The sequence below is a fragment of the Manihot esculenta genome, chromosome 7, assembly GCF_001659605.2.
Source record: "Manihot esculenta cultivar AM560-2 chromosome 7, M.esculenta_v8, whole genome shotgun sequence".
Lineage (NCBI taxonomy): Eukaryota > Viridiplantae > Streptophyta > Magnoliopsida > Malpighiales > Euphorbiaceae > Manihot > Manihot esculenta.
The window spans coordinates 1,743,832-1,771,569 of record NC_035167.2 but is presented as its reverse complement, the minus strand read 5'-3'; the positions used below and the strand labels follow the sequence as shown (position 1 = coordinate 1,771,569).

General features: G+C 32.3%; 4 protein-coding genes across 4 annotated transcripts; 3 read left to right on the top strand and 1 right to left on the bottom strand.

The window, feature by feature from the left end:
- Positions 1-4,873: 4,873 nt before the first annotated feature.
- On the top strand, positions 4,874-8,224 carry LOC110618651 (probable plastid-lipid-associated protein 4, chloroplastic). The gene is made up of 6 exons (XM_021761835.2): positions 4,874-5,276; positions 5,555-5,668; positions 6,571-6,666; positions 6,802-6,876; positions 7,555-7,622; positions 7,927-8,224. Exons 1-6 carry the CDS (start codon positions 4,953-4,955, stop codon positions 7,997-7,999), a joined length of 750 nt encoding a protein of 249 aa, XP_021617527.1. The 5' UTR covers positions 4,874-4,952; the 3' UTR covers positions 8,000-8,224.
- Positions 8,225-8,909: 685 nt separating this feature from the next.
- LOC110618876 (probable plastid-lipid-associated protein 4, chloroplastic) lies at positions 8,910-11,456 on the top strand. The gene is made up of 6 exons (XM_021762151.2): positions 8,910-9,312; positions 9,405-9,518; positions 10,412-10,510; positions 10,664-10,738; positions 10,970-11,037; positions 11,305-11,456. Exons 1-6 carry the CDS (start codon positions 8,983-8,985, stop codon positions 11,375-11,377), a joined length of 759 nt encoding a protein of 252 aa, XP_021617843.1. The 5' UTR covers positions 8,910-8,982; the 3' UTR covers positions 11,378-11,456.
- Positions 11,457-12,070: 614 nt separating this feature from the next.
- Positions 12,071-15,984, top strand: LOC110619682 (patatin-like phospholipase domain-containing protein 2). The gene is made up of 7 exons (XM_021763221.2): positions 12,071-12,818; positions 13,189-13,332; positions 13,669-13,741; positions 14,325-14,430; positions 14,530-14,626; positions 15,297-15,392; positions 15,476-15,984. The coding sequence occupies exons 1-7, from the start codon at positions 12,201-12,203 to the stop codon at positions 15,638-15,640; spliced, it is 1,299 nt and encodes a 432-aa protein (XP_021618913.1). The 5' UTR covers positions 12,071-12,200; the 3' UTR covers positions 15,641-15,984.
- A 9,285-nt stretch (positions 15,985-25,269) lies between these two features.
- On the bottom strand, positions 25,270-26,055 carry LOC110619620 (basic blue protein). The gene is made up of 2 exons (XM_021763133.2): positions 25,808-26,055; positions 25,270-25,728 (listed from the first exon to the last, which is right to left on the bottom strand). The coding sequence occupies exons 1-2, from the start codon at positions 25,977-25,979 to the stop codon at positions 25,529-25,531; spliced, it is 372 nt and encodes a 123-aa protein (XP_021618825.1). The 5' UTR covers positions 25,980-26,055; the 3' UTR covers positions 25,270-25,528.
- Positions 26,056-27,738: the final 1,683 nt, after the last annotated feature.

Here is a 27,738-nt window from a genome sequence, read left to right as displayed (position 1 = left end):
AAATTCATAGTCCTTCCGTCCATTTAAGCCTTTTGGTCAAAGAGTCAAAGGTGAGAGATGATAATTTTTTCCAAAAATACTCTCCTCTCAACATGAAATCCATATCTTTCTTCTTTTTCATATTTTCTTCATTTCCTTTTATCCATCGTTAATTCTCCTCTTTCTTTTTCTCTCACTCTCTTTTTCATCTTTTTTCTCCCTCATATTTTCTCTATTTCCTTTTGACATTGTTGATTTTTCTTTTTCTTTTTCTCTCGCTCTCTTTTTCATCTTTCTTCTTCCTCATATTTTCTCTATTTCCTTTTGACATTGTTGATTTTTCTTTTTCTTTTTCTCTTTTTCATTTTTTTTCTCCCTTGTATTTTCTCTATTTATTTCTTTTTGACATTGTTGATTTTTCTTTTTTTTTCTCTCTTTTTCATCTTTGTTTTCTCTCTTTTTCATCTTTGTTTTCTCTCATATCTTCTCTACTTTCTTTTGACATTGTTGATTTTTTTTTTTTTTTTTTCTCTTTTCCATCTTTCTTCTCCCTGAAACATTATTTGAGAGTTGCAGAAAGGGTAGGAGTTACGGTGAAGAAGAAAAAGAATCTACAGTGAAGAGATATTGAGTTTGGGTTTCGTGATTTTGAAATAGCGGAACTTTTAGTGAGGGTCAATTTTATTAATTCACGTATCCCAAATGACTATTTTGGATTAAAGAACTACGAATTTGGACAGAAGAGAAAGTGAGAGACTTAAGTGTTGGGTCGCCAAAATAAAGGGACAGAAGTGTTAATTACGTTAAATCTCAGGGACTACAAAGTAATTTTTCCAATTAAATATTTTCATTTTTCATTTTTTATTTGAATGAACACTTAAGTCCCAATTAACTTTTTTCTATAATATCTCATTTAACTAATTTTTAATACTTTTTATTCCTCCTTATTCATTTATTAAAATACTTCAATACTTAAAATTTTAAAATTTTCAAAAAATATTTATAATTTCACTTATTTTTAAGTGGTATCAATCATTTTTTAAATAAATTGTAAATTTTTATAATAAAGAGTATTTTAGAAATAAATTATACTTTCAAAAAAATTTGACTATTCACTAGATTTAAACTAATGTCTATAATAAATAGAAAGATTTTCAATTTGAACGGAATAATTATACAGAGATCTAATGATTTAATTTTAAAAATATAAAAATTAATCTATCAATTACACTAAAATTTAAACTTTTTATTCTATTTTTAAATGTGTGAAAAATCAAAATGTAGAAAAAGTATAAAAAGGTTGAGTAGTAAGTTTTCCAAATATTCCTAAATGTTAGGTCTGTTGTTGTCGTTTTATTATTACACGAGTAAAGCTAGACAAAGGACGAACAGGAGAGAGAAAGAAGAAAAAGAAAGCAAAGAGGTGAATGGAAAGCGAGAAGGTTGATGAAACTTCACAAGAATTTACAGGCATGGTATTAGAAGCATGTGTTGATGAAAACTAAGAGAAGAAGACAAACAGGAGAGAGAAAGATAGCAGCTGTGAGAAAGTGAGATACTTGAATGAGTGTGTTTTGATGATGATGAGAAATTCAATGCTTCACTTTAATTAGTGATTTGGTTTGGTGCCATATGCAGTGGGCTCACACTGTGTGGAATCAAATGTTGGAATTAGCTAGTTTGCTTATTATAGCGGAGTAGATATCTACACCCCTTGGGGGCCAGACATGCACTAGATCACACGTGATCATCGATATAGTCTACAAATAAGCTTGTTAGCCCCCTTTCCACTACTTCTACCTCTCGATTCAACATCGAAAAAAATTCTCGGACGTGGTGGACTCGGTGAGGCCCATTCCGAGCCCGGTGTGTTAGAGTCCTAGAATTTTATGGACCAAAACTATAATTTTCCAACAGTAGAGTTTTGGAGAAATAATATTGAGATAAATTAGTGTAAAATATTAGTTAGCTAAGAGCCGTGTCAGATACTTGAAATTTCCTTTAGATTATTTATTTAGGGGGTGTGTCATCTGAGACATATTGATATCTCCTTCTGTCACAAGTCAAGTTATTCCTAAGACTCTTTAGGGGAGTGATTAGTTGGCCACCAGCAGAGGTTGGACCCAGTTGACTACCGTAAGCCTACGGAGATCTTGAGTTGTGCCTTCACTCGGGAGGTGAGAATTATTATAACGATAATATCGATCATAATATATAATTACGTTAGGGGATTAAAAGTAATATAAGTGTCAAACACATTCAATGAATATAATACTAACACTGTAAGTGTCAAACTGGCTCCAACATCTACCGTTAGATTACACATAATTGCTCCCTCTCCTTTATAAATTGTTTGCTTCCTTCTTTGTAAACTGCACAGAATTGATTTCTCTTTCTTTGTAAATTACTTATTTCTTAATAATTGAAACTTTTATGTATTTTTAGAGTGGGAGAGATTTTTATAAGAGAAAAAAAATTTTACGAAATATTTTAGAAGAAAATTACTTGTATTTCGTTGTTTCGACTGGACTGCAATTAAAAATAATGTTAATAAATTTTATATATTTTTATATATAATTTAAATTAATTTTATATTTTTTAATAATTTTAATAAATAAAAATAAATATTCAACATTAATTATTTTATTTGCAGAAATTAAAAAATTTTATTTCATTGATCAACTCGTTGAAAAAGTTATATAATGATTCATCAGGTAAGTATATAAAAAATTATAAATTTTTGTTTAAATATATGTATTATATTTATTGTGACTAATTTTGATTTATTTTAATTTTAAAAAATAAAAAATTAATTAATAATTATAGAAATATATGAATTTACTTTAAGAAATTTATCTCTTAAGTAAAGATATGAATAAATTTATTTTTTCCTTATTAATTTCATAATCTCACATCATAAAATGTACTGTAACCACTTGAAGCAGACATTTCTCTATCCTTTAAAGAATGGAATGAAAAAGAAATAATGAAGAGTTATATTTTGAGGTGTTAATTTTTTTTCTTTAAATAGATTGTAAGATATAGGAAGAATATTTTAGGAAGATAAATTTCTTTTGATAGGTTTGCCCATCATCATCTTTTGAATTTATTGAAAAATGGATAGAAGGAACCGATCTGTTAATTATGCTAAAATTTAAAAATTAGAATGTAATTTATCATTTTTAAAATATTAAAAATATTTTAATATGTTTTTTAAATTTAAAAAATTATTTTTTCATATGAAATCATGAGCTTTTTGATAAGTTTTGTATACATGAATTATTACTCTCATATCATTATTTGGAATTACCGGTACTTTTAGGACGCTCTTGATAACAAATTTTAACAGTCATGGAGGATAGAATCTGTTCGAAAACTCAAGTTTGAAAACAGAAATTTTTGTTATAGATAACTTGAGCTACAATGGTTAGATCTGTGTTATCTCCTGTCCCTACTTATTCGATGGCTATTTTTCAATATCCTAAGTAATTTTAGCAAAACTTAATAGCCTGTTGTTAAATTTTTTGTGGGGTGGGGATGATGAAGTTAGGAAAATGCATTAGGTTAGTTAGCAGAAATTCTGCCAACCAAAGTTTTAGGGTGGTTTAGGATTTAAACATTTTGAAAATTTCAACCTAGTTTGTTTAGCAAAATAATATTGGAGACTTTTCTATAATCCATCCCACTTATGGGTAAAAATCTATGGTCGAAATGTTCTTCAAATGGGTACTAGAATGAATATAGAGGATGGTCAAAGTAATTCTATTTGGTCAGATCCAAGGTTCCTCGGTTAAATAAGTTTAGATTACTTAGCCTTGCAATAACTATTTTCTATATTCCGGTAACTCTTATTGGTATGTTATATTCTCTTGTTTGGCACTATATGCATAATGGGCAATATAATATAAGATTTGGTTATAAACGGCTCATATGTAACTCATCTGGCTCATGTGTGGCTCATCTACTCCATAAATAATATTTATTACCCTCCTCTTTCTCCTCTTTCTCTTGTATACACCTAGGTACGTGGAAACTCATATGGTCTCTTTAAGTCTCTCTAAAGCTACAATTTTTTCTTTGGTGACTTTTTCATAATACACTACCAATCTCTGTTAATTTGGTTCACCGAGGTGTTTTGCAATGTTTTCTTTGGTCCCCACATACTTGTGCATTTTGGCTCATTGGTCCTTATAGTTATAAATATGATTCTTTAGACTTTCCTAGTTTTGAAATATGGTAGAAAACTTACATAGAGAGCCCTTTATTATTGACTCTGACTACTCTTACTTTATAATATATCTAAAAGAAAAGAAATAAATGTGTTGTACAGTCTGATTTTACTGCTACATCATATCGTATTTTTATTGATTTCAGCCTATTTAACTTAGTGGTATTTTTTTTTTTTGATTCTCCTTCTTAGCCGTATAGGCCTTGCTCAATTGCTACATGGTGTTCTCCTTTTTTTTTTTTTTTCTAATGAATTTTTCCATTAGGTGAATACATTTGCAAATAAAATAGCTATGTTTTACTAACAAAATAAATTAGTTATAATAATTAATATATTGACAAATTTAAATAATATAAATTAATTAATATATTTTTTAAAATTAAAAAATACAAATAAATATTGTCAAAGTTTTCTCTTTAATTAAATGATTTGCTATCTCAAAAATAAATTACATATTATTAGCCTTTTTTTTCCTATAATTCATCAATTATAGCTTTTAGCCCAAACTTAGATCACAAATTTATGATTAAATTTGTGCGTCCCATATGTATTTTAATTAATTTTAATATTAATTAATTTAAATAAAATTAAATATTTATTATTAAGGTTTTTTTTTCTCATAGTTTATATTAAATCCATCAATGTTTTCTCATTTTCAATTTAAGAAAAAAAAAAGAGCATTTATGAGTGAAGGGAGAGAGAACCTCACCTTGAAGCTTGAGCTCCTACAAAGCTCACTATAGTCATGGCCTTATCTTCTCTTAATTCTCCTGCAATCGTCACTGCTTCCCAATTCTCCATTAACTTACCGATCCCCAAGCTCACCTCCACCTCCACCGCCACCGCCACCGCCACCTTGTACTCCTTTTCCAAACCCACCAATTTCTTGAACCTTTCAGGCAATGATAACTCAAGCATTGATAAGTGGAGAGCTAAAGTTTCTTTCTTTCCTGCCTTCTTGAAAAAGGGCAAGGATGCTAAGGTCCTCAAAGAAGAGCTTCTTGAAGCTATTGCTCCTCTTGATCGTGGGGCTCAGGCTACTCCAGAAGATCAGCAGGCAGTTGATGAGGTTCGTCTATTTTCTCATTTCTTTCTTAAAATTCCATGGAACCCATTTGAAATTTCCTCCAGTTTCATCGTAACAATTGAGCCAAACTCAGTTAGGATTTGGTCTGAGCCCTTAGCTTTGATTTGGGTTTAGGATTGTAATTTATGAGAGGAAACAAGAGCAGATTTCTTGGAATCCTTTTAAATTGGTTAAGCTTCTTAATTTTTCTCAGTAACAGTGAGCTTAAACTTTAATTAAAAATTTACCAATTTTTGATATTTACATGTATTTCTTGATAGATTGCTCGCAAACTTGAAGCAGTTAATCCGACAAAGCAGCCACTCAAATCTAATTTGCTAAATGGGAAATGGGAGCTTATTTACACTACTTCACAATCAATTCTGCAAACCCAGGTAAGCTGAAACATCCTGCAAGCTTGTTTTACTTTCATGGGTATTTTGTCCCTTTTTCTGAGGAATGGATAGAAAACTTTATTTGTTCTTAGTATTTGCTTTGTATTTGTCAATCCTAAATTGGTGGAAATAGAAAAATGCATAGACTAATTTGTATAAGGATTCATTTGTTCATGGAAATATTTTTATAGTCTATGATGTTTGGGTACTCAGAAAAAATCATCAATAACAAAATCCTGATCAAAAGTGGAAATTAAATTATTTTTTGTACTTTGAAAATCTTAGTAACATTATTGTATATAAATTTGTTAATATCCTTACTTATTTTTCTTTGCTTGATTATATTTTAAAAAATAGGTGTTAATAAATTTTGGAAAAATTACTATTTAGTCCATGTAGTATAGAAAAATTCACTAGTTAGTCCCTTAGTTTCGAAGAATATATTAAAACATACCTTAGATTTTAAAAATTCTACTCATTAGTTTCTCTGTTAATTTTAATCATAAAGTGCTGAGAAAAGTCTAAAATGCCCTCAATTAGAATGCTTAATTAGTTGGCATTTTATAAAATTAATGGATCAACTAATGAATTTTTTCATACTATATAGATTAAATAATAGAACACTAAATGCCTAAAATTAACGAAAGAATGAGTAATAAATTTTTTAATAGCTCGGAAACGTAATAAATTATCCATAAATTTATATATAATAGTGCTTCATTTTCTCTTTGACTAGGAAAATATTTACCGTTGGTTAATTTTACCGAGTGCTTCAAACATAAAAAAATGTAGGAAAATATTTTCTGTGAAACAAATGTAGCCTAAGATTAATTTATTTGAGTTATCTTGTATTGTTTTGAGATTGTTTATTATTCTTAAGATCATAAAATAATGTTATGTAGAGGCCGAAATTCTTAAGATCCATAACAAACTACCAAGCAATCAATGCGGATACACTTAGGGCACAGAATATGGAGTCTTGGCCATTCTTCAACCAGGTAATATTCTAATTAACATCATCATTTCAATGTCTTTTTTGAATTATGATTTCTGATGGAAGAATTGTACTTGGTTATGAATTTTTTTTCCTTCTTCATGCTGTTGCCAGCTAACTTGACATTCTTGTTTTGCAGGTAACAGCAGATTTAACACCTTTGAATGCGAAAAAAGTTGCTGTAAAATTTGATTTTTTCAAGATTGCAGGTCTGGTAAGTGTTTTTTTTTTTCCTTGTTACTTACATTTATGGCATATGCTTTCTACTTTTTACTGCATAGATCCAAAGTTTGACAGGCAACTATCGGTTCTGAAACCTTAAAGATACTGTAATGAGTTACTTAATTTGTTAACCCTTCTCATGAATGGATTCAAGACAGGGGATTTTTAACTTATTTTGGAGGTGTAGAGAGTGGGATCTAAAATGCAGATTCTCTTGCTTTAATATCCTGAAAATCAGCAATAACACCAAAAGTTTTAAGCTTTTAAGAATTGTGAATGTTATTCATTAGAAATCTTCCAGCAAAGTTCACTGGATGTTGTTCGACATTAGTTTCGTATTTTTATTCTTTTTGAACTTGTGCAACCGGCACAAACTGAATTGCATGGACCTTCTGCATAAAAACAACAGATAAAACTAGCATCACCATATCTGCTTCATTTTATTGTTGCATAACTTCATCGAGGCCGTTCAAGGCAGTTTTGCCATCAGGAAAATCAACTCCTGGGGTGAATTTTCTTTATGTGCAAGGGCACTTGAAACTGTAAAAATGAAAGTGGTAATAAACTGATGATACGTGACTAAACTGAATACAGCCAGAGTTTTAAATTGATTGCGAGTGTCTGGTGATACCTGAATTTTTATAAGTAATCGACTTTATCATGGTTTCAGATACCGGTTAAGGCACCTGGAAGAGCTCGTGGTGAGTTGGAAATTACATATTTGGATGAAGAACTTCGGTGAGTGTGATGTTACTATTCACATTGAATTGAAACTAACCAATTTTAAACTTCTTCACATGCTTTCTATTTCCTGTGGTGCTAACTGTTGAATGATTAGGCACCTGATTCCCAACTTAGTGTTGAGAGGGTAACTTTCCTCTTAGCTTGCTAAGAAATTGAACTATGTAATGCATGATTTTGAAGTTATTAACAGGACCAAAATCTCTGCAAAACTCGTGCATTCGAGTCCTAGCTGTTACTGACATATAGGGAGACTCCCTTGTATTCTTCAACTGAAATATGTTACATTTTATTTCAACAGAATTTCCAGGGGTGACAAAGGAAATCTTTTCATCTTGAAGATGATCGATCCCTCTTATCGTGTACCTGTCTGATGCGTTCGTCAGGTTGTGGCTAGTCAATGATAAGAATGAAAAGCTTACCGCAGATTTTGCTCAGACATTCCTTGGCCTGCATTTGTTGTATAAATATGATAAGAAAACAGTTTTGCTTGTTAGCTATTTTTTCTCAGGCCTGCAAGTTTTTACACAGACATTTGCAGACTGTTTTCCTGTATATATATGGACCATAATGAAGTTACAAAATTCTTTGTCGCTAAATATTTTTTCTGTATGTATAAATTATACGACAATTTACCCACGACTAAACTTTTGTTGTTGAATATTGATAATCACCGGATTTTCTATATCTTGGTAAAGTCAGACTTTAAAAAAGATCTTAAAAAAAAGGCTGGTCTAAGGTCCATAAAGCTTTATTCAAGCAAATCAGTCTCACACTGGTTATTTCAGTTTAATAATATGAAACATGACAGTTCGGTAATATGAAGTAGGTCAAATAGGTCACATTTTCGGTCTAATAATATGAAACAGGACAGTTCGATTGGTAATATGAAGCAGGTCAGATAAGTCACGCGAATTAGTTCTTACAAGAAAAATTTAATCCGATGACATGAGAAGAAATAGAAGAGTAGGTCTAGCCGTCTTGCAATTCTATTCGTATGCGCGCCGAAAAAATTAAATAACTATAAAAATTAAACGATCATATAATACGAGGAAAAATTCGAACGTATTTGTACGTACGGATTAGAGAGAGGCACTAAAATCAGACAGACTTCACTAAAAAACGAAGAATAAAAGGGAAGAATATTAAATATCACTAACGCCAAAATTAAAATATTTACCCATGACAAAAAGACAGGTGACTTGGAATTATACATTATTATATAAAAGAAGCTCTTCATATTGAAAAGACAGATGTCTTAAAGACATTGGACTGGTGAGCACTTTATCCACAAGCTGAAGATACCAACGTTTCAAACGACAGGTGAAAAAAAGGCAGCCTTGATACCACCACCAGCATGGCCATCACGGCCTCATCTGCTCACCTGAAAACACCTCGTTCCTCAGATGAACTCTGCACTTCCCATCCTTCACAAGCATATCTCTCATCAAAATCCCTCTCCTTTACTCCAATACACAATACCCAAATCGATATAAGCTATAGCAACAAGAATAAGCTTTATGCCATTGCTGATTCTTGGAAATGGAGAACCAAAGTTTCCTTCTTTCAAGGCTTCTTGGTAAAAGAGAAAGACGTTAAGAAACTTAAAGAGGAACTTCTTGAGGCCATAGCTCCCCTTGATCGTGGGGCTGAGGCTTCACAAGAGGTTCAAGAACGGGTTGATGAGGTCAGAGCTTGATCTTCCAATTTGAAATTGCATTTCTTGTATGTATTTAATCTGTCCATGAATTATATTTTTGGAGTGTGTCATTGGATCAGATTTCTCGTAAACTGGAGGCAGCAAATAAAGTGAAGGAACCTTTGAAGTCCAAGCTGCTGAATGGAAAATGGGAGCTTATATATACAACATCTCAATCAATTCTCCAAACAAAGGTTTGAAATATCCCAACTTTTGATTTGTCAACATGTGCTCACAGCTGTTTAACAGCTGAAATTTATATTCAGCCCATACCCACTGGATTAAGGACCATATCCTGTTCGTTAAAATGCTTACAAGAAGTATTTGCTCCATCTGATTGAACCTCAATCTTATTCAAGGCCGAACCACTCATAATTCAGCCCATACGGCTTTTAGAGTAAGTTCGTTCAGAATTAAACTTTAGATATGAACCTGTGAGCTCTAGCTCTGTATTATAATGGAATAACCTTATCGTTTTGCCAATTCTTACCATCTAAATAGCTTGTTATTGAGAGGTATGCCTGGCCTGCATAACTTTTCTGCAGGCAGAGTCTGAGACACTACATTTCCTGTGATGACTCTGCGATGGTGCAGGATAAGATTCTACAGAAATATCAGGCAGGTTAAAGATAGATAATGGGATCTACTTAGCAAAATGAATTTGCCTAAAACCAAAGTATTTAGGAAGAGATTTCCTCAAATTAGCTTGGAATTGCTTCATATAGCTGATTATGAGAAAAGTGCACAAAACTTCATAGAAACATACGACACAAATCTTCATGCCAAGCTTCATTCAGCGAGTAGAAATCTAGCCATGTCCTGCATGGACTTTTCAGAACAAAGTCTTGATATTCTTGACTTGAAATGCTAGAATTAGCTTTCATCAGAATCTATTAAAATCCTTTTTCTGCCATTGCAGTATTATTTCTGATGCTTCTGCTTCTTTTGACAATGATTAGTGACTGACCTATGATCCAGATTGAAGAATTAGATCTAGCTATTTTCTCATGTTCCTTATGTAATTTTTTTCTCCTCGCTCTCATTATGCATAGCTTGTAATGATATGATAATGTTATTCTTGTAACAGAGGCCAAAGTTCTTAAGACCAAATGGGAAAATCTACCAAGCAATTAATGTGGACACTCTAAGGGCTCAAAATATTGAAACTTGGCCATTCTTTAATCAGGTGCTTCTTCTCATACACCATCTTCTCAGTGCAGATTTTGACTAAGCATAAATTTCAACTTGTAATTCAAGTATTAAGCCTTGCTTCTTTCTTCCTTTATCATTATTTATTTGTAAATGTTGCAGAAACTAAAAGTTATGCATTTATCTACAGGCCACTGCTAATTTGGTACCTCTAAATGCAAGAAGGGTTGCTGTTAAATTTGACTTCTTTAGAATTGCTGGTCTGGTGGGTTATAGACATTCCCTTTCCCCTCTTCAGAATCTATAGTTTAATTTGTATTAAAATAGTAGTTCATAGTATTACGCCATTAATAAACAACCTCAAGTTCCAAACGTCGTCAGAAAATGCTGATAGAACATTGCGAGCCTTTTTTTTCTATCATTCTTTTCTTGATCTCCTTCTTCTCTAAGCTGTTCCTCATTGGAGCTTATTTATCTGGTTCCTAATATTCTACAGATACCCATTGCATCACCTGGAAGTGGCCGTGGTCAGTTGGAAATCACATACTTGGATGAGGAGTTACGGTGAGTAATGTAAAGGCTTTTCTTTCTGTTCACTTTTTTCTTTTCTTATTTGATTGCAATGTGAAAAATAAAGAGTGCTAATAAGATTCCTAAAAAGTCAAGAAATTTGTTAAATACTCCAAAAGTTAGAAAATGTAAAAAGAATGTTTTTCATGAAAACTTTTTGTGTCAAAATTCTGTTTGGAGAAAATTATTCATTTCTTTACAATTTTTCTTCCCAGAAAATCAATAACCCACTAATTATTGGATTATGGTTCCTTATTGCAGAATCTCAAGAGGTAATAGAGGAAATTTGTTCATTTTGAAAATGGTGGATCCATCTTACAGAGTCCCCCTCTAAGCTCATCCATATTGAGCATAACTCTTGAAACAAAATTGTAAAAGTGCAAAAAGCTCCTTATTATTATTATTATTTTTACCTTGTAAGCCATTTACTCTCTGTTTAGACATGATTCATTTGTAAATAAAAAATAAAAAATAAAATAAAATTATACATAATATTATTATTTTTTTAAATTATATTTATTTATATATATATATATATATATATATATATATATATATATATATTCTTTAAATTATTTATGTATCCGCTAATATTAAATATTTTATATAATATGATTAATTATAAAAAATCAATTCACTTGATAAAAACGTTTAAAATTTACGTAAAGTAAGATTAGTTTACATGAAAAAATAATTATTATTTTATTTTGAATAAATTAACCATAAAAGTCATTTTTTAATAATTTATTCACAATTTTCTTTTGGTCTACTTATTCACACTATAATCACCTCCGCACATTATGAAGGTGTCATTCGTGTTTGCTGAACTACTGAATCACAATAATTAGATTAAATCTAACGGTAGAAAAATTAATTAGTAAATTTTTTAAAATTAAATAATTTTTCTATAATAATAATATTCTCTAATAATTTATGAGTTTCTTTTAAATGAAATTAAATTTTTTTAAAAAAAAATAAAAAAATAAAAACATTGGTAAAAAAGAAAGAAAGAAATTGCAGGAGAAGCATTTTCTTTGTATCTTTCTTCTTTCAAAACCGAAAACAAGAGACGAAGTCAAAAAAAATCACTTAGATAACGACATTGAAAATCTTTCCTTAATTTTTCACGACAATAATATAGTAACAATCAATCAACAATGTTTTTCACCAAGAAGGCTAACAGAGCATCTGCTTCTTCTTCCATTTCCATGGCTCCATCCCTCTCCTCTCTCCTTCCTCATCCTCAATCTGCCTCCTCTTCCTCTTCCTTTTCTTTTAATCCCAACCCATATCTCGCCCACCGCTATTCTCTCCTTCCTCTTCGCCCTCAATCTCTCAATCTCTCCGTCGGATGTTCCTCTTCGTCTGATAACAATAAAATCACTTACCCACCTCCTCCGCAACCCTCGCCGCCGGAGAAAAAGTCGTTCGCTGTTGCTACTGGTGAACTCTTCTTGGGTATTGCGTCGAGGCTTTTGAAAAGTGGTAAAGGGAATAAAAATGGGAGCTTATCTTCTTCTGGGGTTTCGTTGTTTGAGAAATCGAATGGGAATGGGAATGGTAACGGGAGTGTGGATTATGATGAGAGGATTGGAGCGGTGATGGAGGACGAGATAGAGCCGGAGGTTATTTGGGAGCAAAGGGTTAAGGATATTGAGGCTGAGAAGGAACGGCGTGTTATTACGAGTCCTGGGTTTAGTTTTTCTGCTGCTGGATTGTTGTTTCCTTATCATCTTGGTGTTGCTCAATTGCTTATTGAGAAGGGCTACATTAAGGTCAGTTTCTTGGTTTATCATAATTCAATTCTTATTTTGAGTAGCAATTTCTATTTTATATTTGTAAAGTTCAGGGCTTTTGAATTGGGATTTGTTGTGGAAATGAATTTGATCTATTTTTTTGTTTTATCTGTGTAAACCCTACTCAATTTAACTAAGCCTCAATCCAAGTAGTTGCCTAGTTGGGTCACTATATAGATCCATTTTCTCTGTTCCTCCTGGTTTAGAGCTGCTGCTACTCATTTTTATAATGTAATTAATCCTTTTTTTGACCTGTTGAGAAAAAAATGAAAAAAAAAAAAAAATCTCACCCACAATTTTGATTTTGAAGTTATTGGTTTCTTATATATACTTGGTTACTTTGACACAGGAAACCACACCTTTGGCCGGTTCCTCCGCTGGTGCCATAGTCTGTGCAGTTATTGCTTCTGGAGCTAGTATGCAGGAGGCCCTACAAGCTACCAAATTACTGGCTGCAGATTGCCGGCTAAGAGGGACTGCATTTAGACTTGGGGTAAATTTCTATTGCAAAATTTAGAGGTTTAATATGTAGTTTATTGCTGTAATTTCTTTTTAAATTGAAAATTTTTATGTTCATTTCTATGGGCAAGTAACACCCTTTATCATCTTCCCAACAACTAAGATCCTAATGAGAGCATGATGTTTAGTTGATGGCATATCTGATCTCTATATTTTTGAAACGATTTTTTTAATCTAATCTAAAAAGAGAAAATCAAGGAAACAAAAAATAAAAAATTTAGGTATTTTTGGTCTGAGAAATGGCTTGGTATAAGTTTGCAATTTTAAATAACAGAGGTTTTAGTAGTAGTTTGATCTTCCTTTTCCACAGGCTGTTCTTCGAGATGTTCTTGAAAAGTTTCTCCCAGATGATGTTCATATTAGGTCCAATGGGAGGGTTCGTGGTAAGGATGATTTCATTGTTGACATGTGTACGTGTGATATTATACACATCAATGTATGTATATCTGTGCGTATAATGTTGATTATGTGAACTATGTAGTCAGCTAGAGATGATGGCACAAGTGCATATGCTCAATGCTGGAAAAACTGAGATGAATTTGAAGATAATGGGAAATTATCTCCAAAATGCGCAACTTCTAGTATTTTACTGTAGTGATTCTAAATGTGTAATTTTGTTTTGATGTTGCTTATATATATATATATATATATATATATTTTCTTCTGATGATTGTATTTGTTCTGCTTTCACAATGTTTTTTAATAGTTTCTTTAATTATTTTATTTTTTTCTCGAGTATCTGTTTGATTTGGAACATATTGTAGTGTGATTCTTGTGTGGATGAGTAGATGGTACTTTTGCAAATCGGCTCTTGAAAAAATCTTAACACATTACTTGTACTTGTGCCGGTTATGCCTATCGTAAATTGTGGAGCTCATAATGGATATGCACTTGGATGCTAATTATTTATTTATTCATTTATATGCACTCTATTTACTCAGTTACTCTATTATTCTCCTGCCACAGTTGCTGTAACTCAGATTTTGTGGAGACCCAGGGGCTTATTAGTGGATCAATTTGACTCCAAGGAAGATCTCATAAATGCAGTTTTCACTTCTTCCTTTATTCCAGGGTGATAGTCAATATACCTTTTACTTCAGAAAACTTCCTATTAGTTTTTTTCACAATATTGTTAAGAGTATGATATAGTTGGATATGTTCAAATTTGAAGATATCTTGCCCCAAGACCTGCCACAATGTTCCGGAATCGACTTTGCATTGATGGGGGGCTGACGTTGTTTATGCCACCAACATCTGCTGCTGAGACGGTAAGTGCTTGAGATATTTGTTCTGTCCATCTTTTGAATCTTGATGCTCTCTATTAGAGATAAACCCACTTGAAGCCTTTCTTTTTTTTTTTTTTTGCTTTCTCGCGTTTAATCCATTCTTAGTTTCTTTGAACTTGTTATTGAGAACTGGTCATTGGTTGGTTTTTGATGAGCCATGCTTTTCCGTGTGAAAGATTAGATTTCTCAAAGAATAGGAAGAAGTGAAGCTATTCTTCCTGATGCTAACTTTGATGCAACCTAGTCTGGATAAATTTACAAGTTCCTTTGTAGAGAGATGCAGAGTTTTCCCTTTACAAATAGGAGTAATGGGAAACTTTGAAATATGCCCTTCTTGATTTTTATTTTATTGTTCTGGTGGCTCTGAGATTCCCCTTCTTCCTCATCTTCTCCATGGTGCCCCATTGTTGTGGGGGTTGTTGGTGCCTTCTCACATTTGCATCTTTTTTTTTTTAAATTTTGAGTAGTGAGACTCTATGCCCATCCCAGAGAACCCCCTCCCCCTCTCCCTCCTTTTCCTTCTTCCTCCTCTCTTTTCTCACCCTTTCTGATATCTATAGTGGCTTTATGATTGTCTGAATATTGTGAGTAATTATCAGACACATGAGATTATTTGGTTGTTATCTGTGCCTACTGACATGTCATTTTGCAGGTTCGTGTTTGTGCTTTTCCGGCGAGTAGATTGGGGTTGCAAGGAATCGGGATTAGTCCAGACTGCAATCCTGAAAATAGAGCCAGCCCAAGAGAGGTAAGCTAAGCTAAGCTATGTTCACCATTGATGTCTACTTCTTTGAAGATAATCTGATGAACATGCCTTGTAATTCATTCCAGCTCTTCAACTGGGCATTAGAGCCAGCAGAAGAAGGCATTCTTGACAGGCTCTTCGAGTTAGGATACATGGACGCAGCCGTGTGGGCCAAGGAGAATCAAGTTGACAACATAGTTGAAGAAGATGGTCCTTCAGCCCAAAATGGTTTTGCAAAAAGCTCATCATAATGTATTTATCCTAGTTTGATGTTGAAGATGCATGAGATTATAGGTTCACTGTTGACCATCTTCAATTCATAGACTCAGTTCAGGGAGGAGAATTCTCACCGTTGATCAAAATAGTATCAAGGGTGTAGATTGCAGATATTCAGTTATAGTGTATGTTGTATAGTAAGATTATTAAATCAATGTAAGATATCATTAGCTAGAAAAATTTAAAAAAAAATAGAGAGCCCTATGGTTTAGGGGGGTTTTTTATACGATAAAAGCCAAAGATTTTAGTATGATAACTTGGTATACTGTATTTTTTTCGTTTTATAATTTTTATTTATTTATTTTTATATGGTTTAAAATTATTCTTTTTTTATAAATTTATTATTATAATTTTATTTAATTTTTTATTTTAAATTTTTTAAAAAATATATTTTAATATTTAATAAATTTAATATATTTAAAATGAATATAATTAAATAAATAAAAATTATACAATGAATAGAGTATATTATATGCATTAAACTAATCGTATTGAATTCAGAAATGGTATTGTTGCTAAATTTTATAATCTCAAAATATTATTATTATTATTATTATTATTATTATTATTATTATTATTATTATTATTATTATTATTATTGTGGTATATTAATCTTCAAAACCATCTTTTTATTAGTAAAAATTATGGCCGAACAGTATTCGGTTCAAATTGAAAAAATTGATCGAATCAAATTAATTTTAAAATTCGGTTTGATTTTTTATTCAATTTAGTTCGATTTGATTTTTAATTTTAAAAATTTTGGTTATTTTGAAAAAAAAATCGAAAAAAATTGAACTGATAATAATATGTTATTTTTAATAATATAGATGGTTTTGAACCATCTATATGTTATTTTTAATAATATAGATGATTTTGAACCATCTATATTAAAATAAAATGTAAAAAATAAAAAAATTATTAAAAATCGAAACTGATCAAATCGAACTGAATCAAATCGAATCAGATCAGTTTGGTTCGATTCGGTTTCTGACCAAAATCGATTCGGTTTGATATTCATAAATACTAAAATTTTGGTTTTTGGTTTATTTGTTCGGTTCGGTTTTGAAGCAAACCGACCAAATTCTCTCAAAATCAAGCTGGGCTGGATCTCAGACCTGGCTTAAGATACGGAGAGTTCAATTATAGTCATTAAATTTCAGATCTGTTTCATTTTCATATTAAATTTTAATTTGTTTTAATAAAATAACTCAATTTTAATTTTATTTTAGAAAAGGTATTCTTTTTTACATATCCCAATTTCCTTTTTTACATTACTTACATCTTCATGTTTAAAGAAATTAATAATTAATTATTAATAAATTTTTTTATTTTAAATAAAATTAATTTATTTCAATTCAATTCAAATAAAAATTACTCTCTTCATTGTATAATTTTTTTCACTTTATTTTTTTATAATTTTTTTATTAATTTTTCAAGTATATCTATCTTAAAAATATTAAATATTTAAAAATATTTTAAAAAATTTTTTAAAAATAAAATAAAATAAAATAAAATTATAATAATTAATTTATATGTTATTATAGTGTAAAAAATAAAAAATATTTATATTCTATAAATATATTTTGATCTGTTTTACCCATCAACGACTAAATAAATAATGTGAGGAAAACATGATTAAAATTATTTGATTTAACGGTCAAATAATTAGATAATTCAATGAATTTGTCACAATTAATTGTCAAATACTCGATTTTCTAAAATTTCCCAAATACTAAAATTTGAATTTTATTGTTTTGAAAAATAAGCACTTTGTTTATAATGTGTAGCGTGCGTTTCATGCTTTGATTATTAATGCAATAACTATGCCTGAATCAAAGGAGTTAGGAAATCTTTCAGAGGGAAGATTGGACTTTCGATTTTTTATTATTTAATTATTAACAGCTTATTTAAAAAACTTTTTTTTTTAATATTTAGTATGTATTTTCCTCAAAAGTAAGTTTCAATTTCAGTGTCTAACAGACTTTTAATGCACATTACCATGAAAAAAAAAGTCACAAACACTATTTCTAAGATTCTTAAAAGTTTCTGATTTCAATAGAAATTTATTAATTTAAAATTAAATAGGAGTATGCCATTATTGATCTAAACTATAAACCACTGCAATATATATTAAAATTAAGATAAATAATTTTACAATAACATTACTTTTACTTCAATAAAAAATAAATATAAATAATTCCTATTCACGATATATCCATAGAAATGATTTCATTAATAATAATAAGATAGATTTATAATTTAGTATCCAGATATTACCTGTAACGACCCGGAAACCGATACCCCTTTGTAACGGCCCGAACCGCCACCGGCGCTAGGATCCAGATCGGTTTAAGGCCGCCGGGACCCGTAGCAAGCCAAACATACCTCCTATCACCTGGTCAAATCCCATACATGAACAAAACTTTAACATAAAAACTGAAACATATGATGTATAAACCGAACTTGTCCTGTATGCAACATAACTGGAAACATAAAGAAACCCCCTTTTCTAGAGCCCTCAAAACTCTAGCCGGGTCAACATAACATACATCAAGCTGGGATACATCCAAAGAACTAGAACCTAACCTGTGCATGCATCAAACCACAAACATAAGACCTCCACTAGGGTCCTCATCCATAACATAACGTGGTAAACAACACATGCCACAAGATTAGTTCAAACTCCACTCAACATCTAGCATAACATACATCATGTATTGAACAGGGACTAACCAAGTCTTAGGGCCAAGCACAATACTAATCCATAAGCATAACTCCCCTTAACCTTACATTACATCTCTTACAAATCATTATATCAATATACATTACATGTCCACACTAAAACTGTAACAGCCCGGCCCTTTTCGCACGGCACTGTTACCACTCACGGCCCAGGGCTATCCCTCGCCTGGCCTCTTGCCACCTCGGGCTTTCCACTGGCGTCGTGAGCAGCTCTTAACATCCCTTCACCCTCACGGGTTCCAGGCAGGATTTGTCCCTCGGGGGAGCCATTACGGCCCGTCCTAGCCCGAGTGGATTTGGCCCAATTCCTTCCTCTGGGAATTAGGTCGCCTCCCCCACTGCTCGAACCCTTGACCTCCCACTTTAAGGGAATAGTCTGGTGAGAGTGAGTACCAATTGTTCCAATTGGAACAATTGGTACTCACTCTCACCAGACTATTCCCTTAAAGTGGGAGGTCAAGGGTTCGAGCAGTGGGGGAGGCGACCTAATTCCCAGAGGAAGGAATTGGGCCAAATCCACTTGGGAAGAACGGGTTCAAGTCCCGCGAACCAAGGGGACAAATCCTGCCTGGAACCCGTGAGGGTGAAGGGATGTTAAGAGCTGCTCACAGTGGCTGGGCCCAGAGGAAGGTCACGGGCTGTGAGCGGTAACAGGGCCGGTCGAAAGGGGCCGGGCTGTTACAAAAACACTAATCTAATACTATTACATAAGCAAGACCTTAACTCTTGACGTCATCCTGGCCTACGTCTGACCTGCAAAACTGGGGTTAGGGGAGAGGGGTGAGCTAAAAGCCCAGTGAGTAGAAACAAAGAAAACAATTCATTAATTACATGCTCTCATGAAATGCGTCATAACACAAAGGAATCACATAACCGTATCTTGTCCGTCTCGGGGCTCATGCAATTATCTAATCCCCACGGACCTGTTTCTGAGAGTTCTTTTTTGCTAGCATCCTTTCCTCTCAAGAATCGGACATGACCTCAAAATTCCCTCTGTCGGTGCCCGGCTCCCCCAAAGGAGCTCACACAGGACTTTCACATACATGACAGGGTACCTAGTCCACAGAGAGTGCACAGGGACTTTCCTATATGTACTTGTCCGGCTCTCAAAGGACTTACCCAAGACTCAATGACAGAAGTGGGCTATTGAAGTCGCCTTGGTCCAAACCTCCTGAATCAACATCAAATAATGCAATGCGCCATATTCGTGAAACTAGTGCAATCAACCCTATTACATATAAACATGATGCATGAACATGCTTTAAGCATTTGATTTTGTATATAAAAGGTTAAGTTTAGTTCTACTCACCTCTGTAGCCGACGCTGACTGACTCGGCAATAGCTACCACTGATGGCCTCCTCGGTCCCTCGGGTCCGATCCTACACAGGTGGACTCGAATGAGGTGCCAACACACTCTAAACAACTCATAAACAACTCCCCAAAAACCCCCTAGAACATCACTTAAACATGCATAGAAAACAACCTTGAAAAGGCTGGACAGGGCACTTTCGGCGGCACCTTCGGCGGCCGAACCCTCCCTCCAAAGACGAAACTCGGGCACTTTCGGCGGCACCTTCGGCGGCCAAAAGTCCCACTCCAGAGACGAAAGTCAGGCACTTTCGGCGGCCGAAAGTCTGCTTTCAAGCCAAAACTCAACTTTCGGGGGCAAGGTTAGGAGGCCAATCCATGCATCCAAAGGCAGGTTCGGCGGCCGAAACCACCTTCGGCGGCCGAACCTGAGTTCTTCCCAGAAGGGCAGAACTCAGCTTCTCATGCATTCAAGCCTCCTAAACCTTCCAACACCCCAAAACAAACACCCAACCTTACCAAAACATGCATAAACCCTTAACCATGCACAAAGGAGCTTAACAACTAGATTAAACTCCAAAAACAACATCAAAACATACATAGATAGCTTATGACCCACATAGGCCAAAACCATCAAAACAACCTATAATCTCACATACTCTCTCCCCATCATGCATACTCACTCCCACAAGTATAAACTAGCTTAAAACTTCTTCATAACATCACATAAACATACATTGGGCATAAAACCCACATAACTCCTAACATGCATATCTACCCATACTCAACCATTAAAACCTCTTAAAACTTACTTAAAACTTCATGAAACATAAAAGAAAGCATAGATCCGCACTTACCTCTTAAAGATCGAGGGCTGGTGCGACCCAAAGCTTGAGGTGTGGAGAATCCAAGCTCCAAAAGCTCCAAGCTCTCCAAACCTTGATCCAAGCTTTAAAACTCTTCAAAATAACCATAAAACTCATGAAAACATGAAGGAGATGAAGAAAAACATGAAAACGGCCAAGGGAGGACAAAAACTCACCTGAGCTCGAGAATGGGGAGAAAACTCGCCCATTTCCGATCTGAGGGCCTTTTATAGGTGGCCTGGTCAAAGACCTTCGGCAGCCTAACGTGCCCCCTAAACTCATGCATGTTCGGCGGCCGAACTTGACTTTCGGCGGCCGAACCTTGGCTCGTTCAAACAAGACTTTCGGAGGCCAAAGGCGCTCCCGAAGCCTTTCCATGTTCGGCGGCCGAACTTCACTTTCGGCGGCCGAACCTGGCAAACGCCTCCTTGGTCTTTTCTTTTCAAAACTCAATTCTTTTTTCATTTAAAACCATGAAATCAGTAAAAACCTTTTAGAAAACACATTTTACCCCTTTAGAAACCTCTGGCATATTCAGAATTCTAGATTCCAACGGAGATTCCACCGGAAGGTAGAGATTCCGATGCCGGAATCTAGCCGGGTATTACATTACCATTATTAACAAGTCAGTTTTTATATTTTTAAAAATTTATTATAACGTCTTTATCTTTTTTTTTCGTCAATGAAATAGTTTTTTCATTTATTTCTGCAGTTAAAATTATAACAAAAGACTAAATTATCCTCCCTCTTTTCCTTCTCCTTCTCATTCTTCTTCTTCTTCGATTCTTCCTCTTCTTCTTTGATTTTTCTTTTTTCTTTTTTTCTTTTTTGAGAAGAAGAAAAAGGTGATTCTTCTTATTTTTCTTCTTCTTCATTATCATCATCTTTTTCTCCTTTTAGTTTTCTTCTTTTTTCTTTTTCTTCTTCTTTTTTTTTTATTTTTTCTCCTTCCTTTTTAAAAAAGAAGAGGAAAGACTTTTTCATTGACCAGAAAAAATGATAAGAATAAGAAATGATAAGAACATTTTAATAGATCTGAGAAAAGATAAAAATGTTTTAAGAAATCTAAAAAAAGATAAGAACGTTTTAATAGATTTCTGAAAATATAAGGTCTGATTTGTTAATAATGACAATATTCATGGATTAAATAAGGAGTTTTATTTGAGGGCAAAATTAAATTTTAAAAATTTTCTCTTTTATCCCTCCTCTATTTTTAACGAAAAAAAGAATGAAAGAATTATTTAGTTGAAAAAAAAACATTTTAATAGATTTTTAAAGATGTAGGAATACCTAAAAATTAAATAATAAATTTCTCTCATAATAAAACGAAAACATTAAATTTGACTTCATGTATCACATTCAAATACTATGTTAATATTCCAATAACGGCTATATAATCCAAAGAAATGACTCAAAAGTCCAAAGTCCAAACTCCAAATTTGAAAGTGTTGTTGCAAGAATTGGGTTGACAAAGTGATTAAAGCTTGGAGTGGGAGACAAAAACGACCCATTTTGCATTCCACTTTCACAACAAGTCAAAAAGCAATCTCAAAGTTCAATTCAATCCCATTTTATTTTCATTTGGTCAACAAAAGCTCAAATTCTCTACACTCAACTCCAAATTTAACCTCAAAAATCTTTGCTTTCTATGGTTATACTTTGTCAAACTTCAACTTCATGTTCCACCATGAAAGGGTAATCTCGTCCTTAAAGTACAAAGCCTTAAAGCAGTGATTCATAATTGGGTTACAGATGAAAGTTGAAAGAGACACCCACCCACCAACTTATAATATAATCTTGTGTTTCGTACAACACCATGCACGCTCATGCACCTTCTTTCTACATAATTTGCTCTTTTGTTTCAAAAAGCTGTAAGAATTCGGCTAAAATTGATTTTAATAATTTTTCATCTATTATTTATTTAATTTAAAACAATTAATTAAATTATTTAATAGTTCTGAACTAACTATTATAAAATTCACAATTTCTTAATTTTATAATGTTTTCGTCACTCTTAAAAATTATAGTTAGTTAATATTTTAAATAATTTTGCCTCGTTTCATCATTAGTTTCGGACCTATTAGTTCTGTATAATTTTTTGATCTACGGTGATTTATTGAAGCTATTTAGTATTTGTGATCCGGCTATTATAAAAGCTACTCAAAGAATCTCCATAATCCCCCAGCCTTTCTCCTCTTTACTCACAAGCACAAGTCTAGCTAGCTGCCCTATCTCTTCTTCAAGCTTCAGCTTTATTCTCTTTCTGTCTTTCTCTGTGAGGGTTTCTCAGGGGCCTTGTTGCAGAGCCATTTTGGCATTCTGTCCACCTCCATATATAAGAGTTTAATAATAATTCTTGGAGGTGGCCAGCATGCCAAACTGGCTCTGTAAATTTCTCCATGAGAAACCTTTAAAGACTACAAAATTTCAAACCCTTTTGTCAGAAAATGATTGCTGAAGCTGTAATGTAAATTATTCTGATACAATGATACATATATAATCATCTCTCTCTTTCCTTTTCTTGAATCCCTAGCTGAAAACTTCACTATATCTCCAGTTTTTCAGGCAACTTAATGCTCATCAAGCTCAGCTTTATAGCCTTCTCCTGGTATATTTATGCTCAGCTTTTAATTCCCTAGCATGATCATATTTTCCAAGTCATAATATATATGCAAGATTAGGAAATAATTTTTGGTTAATCCTAAAATTGCATAGCCTCTTTTATCTCTCCGATATGTATATTTTAAAATTTTTATTTCTGTATTGTCCGTAAATTAAATATAAATTTTACTGTCAATGGCGTAAATTTGATTTTCACTTTTATATGAGATCACGGGGCGATGTGTACCTAAAATTATGCGCATGATATAACAAAATCTTTGTTTTTTTTTTTTAAGTGTTTAGTTTACATGAAGAGAGAAGAATTGGCAGAGATAGAAGACAATGAGGGATTTCTAAATATGAAAGGAAGTCAAGTCAACCAACAAGAAGGGGAAGCAAATAAATTGCATGAATATATTGTATCACTTTTTGCACATCTTTTAAACAATTACTTTTGTGTGAGAAATGATAAGGTGGGGGTGATGGTGGCTTGGCATCTTTAAAGTTTTATACACCTCTTCATCATGATTCTATTTTATTCTACAACTATTTTCCCATAAATTAAATAAATTATCAAAACAATGACGATTATAGTAAATTATCGATCGCTCGTCGGCTATTTAAAATATCAACAATAAAATTATTAACTATTTATCGACGAAAGATCGTAATTATAATTTCGCAAAAAATTATCAACTAGAAAGTTCGTAATTACATTTTCACTTTCTTTCGGTAACATTCTCACTTTATTATTGCTAGGCTTTGGATTCCTTTAAGCTTTATGCTTGGAACCACAATCATATATGTGTGTGTTTTGATGCATGTACATTTGATTTTTTTTAAGAATTTTTAAATAATTTTTTTAAATTTGAATGAAAGAAAAAAAAATGTGTATAATTTTTATAAGGATTAATTGAATTCTCATAGTTAAATTATAATGCTTAAAAAGCAATTACTCAAATTACTAGTATATATATTTAAATTATAATTATAAATCAAGGTAATAATTTGAGAATCAATACATTTGCACATAGAATAATAATGTAATATATATATTTTGAAAGACAATATTATTTGATAAATAAAAATATATAAAATTTATTAATTATGAAATATTTAAATTTATTTGATTTGTTAATAATAGTTTAAAAATAAATTTAAATTGAAAGATATAAAATTTAATATTTTTTAATTCCATATAATTTAAAAGTAAATTTAGATTTTTTTTTATATTTTAATTATTAAGATGGTGAATTATCTAGGAAGCATTGAAATTTTGATAATTTGAACTACTTATCTCCTTATCATCTTCCGATTATAATCAATTTCGGTGGTCTTCAATATAAAACGGTAGGTCGTTTAAACCTTTAGGTTCTGCAATTAAAATAGTTGTTAAGCCATTGAACCCAAAATATAACTTGCTGGGTTTGATAATCTCAACCTTAACAATCCAATTATCCATTTGAACCACTTGTAATTTTCAAATTCTAAGGAATCTCATTTTCTTTTTATTATTATTATTATTATTATTATTTTTTAAAAAATTTTATACAACCTTTCGTATTTAAAAAAGTAAAACTATTAACTGTATTAATAAAATTTTATCAAATAAAAAGAGATATCATTAAAAAGATGATCATATTTAATAGATTTTCTAATCAAAATATAAAAAGTTAGAATGACGTGACGATAAATTTATTTAATAGAAATATCATTTTTAACGTTTAACAAAAATTTATAATCATTCAAAATCAAATCAAATTCAGAAATATCTAAATATTAAAACTGAAAAATTTAAACCATTTGCAAATAGTTCATGAAAATGCAGCGATTAAAAGATAAAAAATCCATCACAAATAACAAACGAAAAATTAAAATTTTAATAATTATCAACGTATCATTACTTTCTAAAAAATTAAAAAAATAACGATATAAACTTTCACAATAAAATCGTAGTTAATACAACCTTTCTTATTCGATGGTAACAGTAATTTCATTGATTTACGTTTATTATATACTTTAAATTTATAATAAATCAGATTGATTTAAAAATTTTCCATATAAATAAATATAAAAGATGACAAAGTCAAAATATTACCAACCCTTTTATTTCTTTCCACTTTCTACTTGATAAAATTATAGGTAGGCTAGCCTGTGTACATGGCAGGCTAGCCACCGACCCACCCACAAAAGCAAGACACACCAGCACTCAGATTGAGTCTGTGTCAGACCCATACATGAGCGACAATTTTTAACACAAAAACCTAAAATTAAACATACAGAAAAGTGAAAGAGAAATTAAAATTTCTCATATTTCTAAATTTTTAACAAGGTAGCTAGATTTATCAGACAGCAGTTATGGCTATTTTCATTCCAGCCTGACAGTGACCAGCAAAGCTGCAGAGAAAGAAGTTTTGGCCCTTCACAAGCTTGATCCTATCCTTGCCTGATGTATAAACTTTTGCACCTTTTGGAGCTTTGCATGAACTGTATCCAGGCCTCCCCACTGCCACTACGTTGTGTGCTGAAGGACTATAGTTGAACACTGCATCATCATTCAAAGTATATAACACTCTCAATAATTAGGGTTTTGAAAATCTTAGAATGAGTTAATATAGACTTACCAATTATATCACCAGCTCTAAAGCGTTTTCCTTTAGGCCAGCCAGAAACGTTAAAGGTCCAACCACTAGAACCTCCAACAGTATAAGTTGCTGCACTACCCATCTCAAAATGGAGCAGCAACAACCAGAGGACCACCATGCCCACCACTGCACTGCCTCTTCCCTCAGCCATATTTCTTCAAAAGAAGCAAAAACACACAGAGAAAGAGAGAAAGAGGATACAAGAGAGAGTGTGCAGTGAGGAGCAAGGAGCAGCAGGGCTTTTTAATGGGGTTGTTGAGGAGAAAGTGGGGTCTTTTCAATTGAAAATAGTTGACAGAAAGATTAATGGGTTTGGTCAGTATCATTATGTTTGATTTGAACACTGGAGGAAGATATAGATATGACCAATTTAGTTGATTGTATCAAATTCTCGATGGCTTTTTTTTTTTTTTTTTTTTCTCTTCTCCTTCTAATAAAATGTAAAAATTCCATGGTGAAAAAAAGGTTGCATTCAACTGTGTCGGTTGATAGAATTTGGAAAAAAAACTTATCTGGACCCATTTTGTTAAGAAGATAATTTCACAATAAAAATTATGTTAAATAAATATAAAATTTTCCTCATCGAATAATTTTTTTTTTCAAAAAAATTATTTTTTAATCTTAAAGAAAATATATTTTGTTTTAAATTTTATTTTTAATAAGATACTGATAGACCTTGCGAAAGAGAATTGGCAACAATGCCAACAAGCCCGGAATCCTGCTCGGCCGGTCAATGAGACCGATCCCGTATTTAATTGTGAAAAAATTTAAAATATTTTTAATATAAAAAGATTAATTAATAAATTTTTTAAAATTTAAAAATTTAATTAATAAATTTTTTAAAATTATAAAAATTAAATAATAAAATGTGGTTGTAGATTTATTTTGGCTATGTAAAGGACATTGATTTTTATGCTCTAATGCTAAGGTTCTTAGGATTCTTTATTTGTTTCCGCTTAGGCGTGGATGGTCAACCCTCAAGACACTGAGATTGTCGGCTAGATCTTCTCTATCCCTTCCACACCTCAGACAACGCCATTGCTTGTGCTTCCTTGGTTCATTTGGCTTCTGGTGCTTCATACAAGTTGCTAGAAGCCTTTAGATTTGGTGATTGTTTTTTTATTTTTCATTTAGTATGATTTATTTTATAAAAAAAATGGCAATGAGTTGATAGTATGGTCCTTTCATGGATCCTCAATTCTATCTCCAAGGATCTGGTGGAAGCATTTTTATATGCTACCATTGCACATGAGCTATAGAGTGAGTTGGAGCAACGATTCAGAGAAATTAATAGTCCTCTCTTATATCAGTTTAAGTGTGAAATCTGCTCTTTTAGTCAAGGCAACCTGCCATTGATGGTATATTTCACAAAGCTAAAGAAGTTATGGGATGAACTCTCATGTCTAATAAACTTTCTTGTTTGTACTTGTGGTACTGCAAAAGGTGTAGCTGACATAGAAAGCAAAGATAAGCTACTTCAATTCCTGATAGGCTTGAACGATAGTTAAGATGGTGTACGTAATCAAAGCCTTTTACAAGACCCTTTACCAAACGTACGTGAACAATGCATACTCCATGGCTTGCAGAGTCGAGAAACAACATGAACTACTCTCTATAACTAAACCTACTGATCGTACTGGTGCTTTGATGGCAAAAGAAGTAACATAAGATGAATGGAAACAAAGATTTCACAAATCAACGTAATCAGAATGGTGGTAAAAAAGTGACTCTAGAAAGAAAGAGGATCGTTATTGCATACAATGGACACTTGCTTCAAGTTACACGACATTCCTGACTAGTACAAAGAACTTCGCCAGAAATATTTAGGCAGCTTGTTAACAATTGCAGCAATGGAGAGCAAGGGAAGAAAATGAAAAATTGAGGAAGAAGACTTCTCTATTGATCTGGTA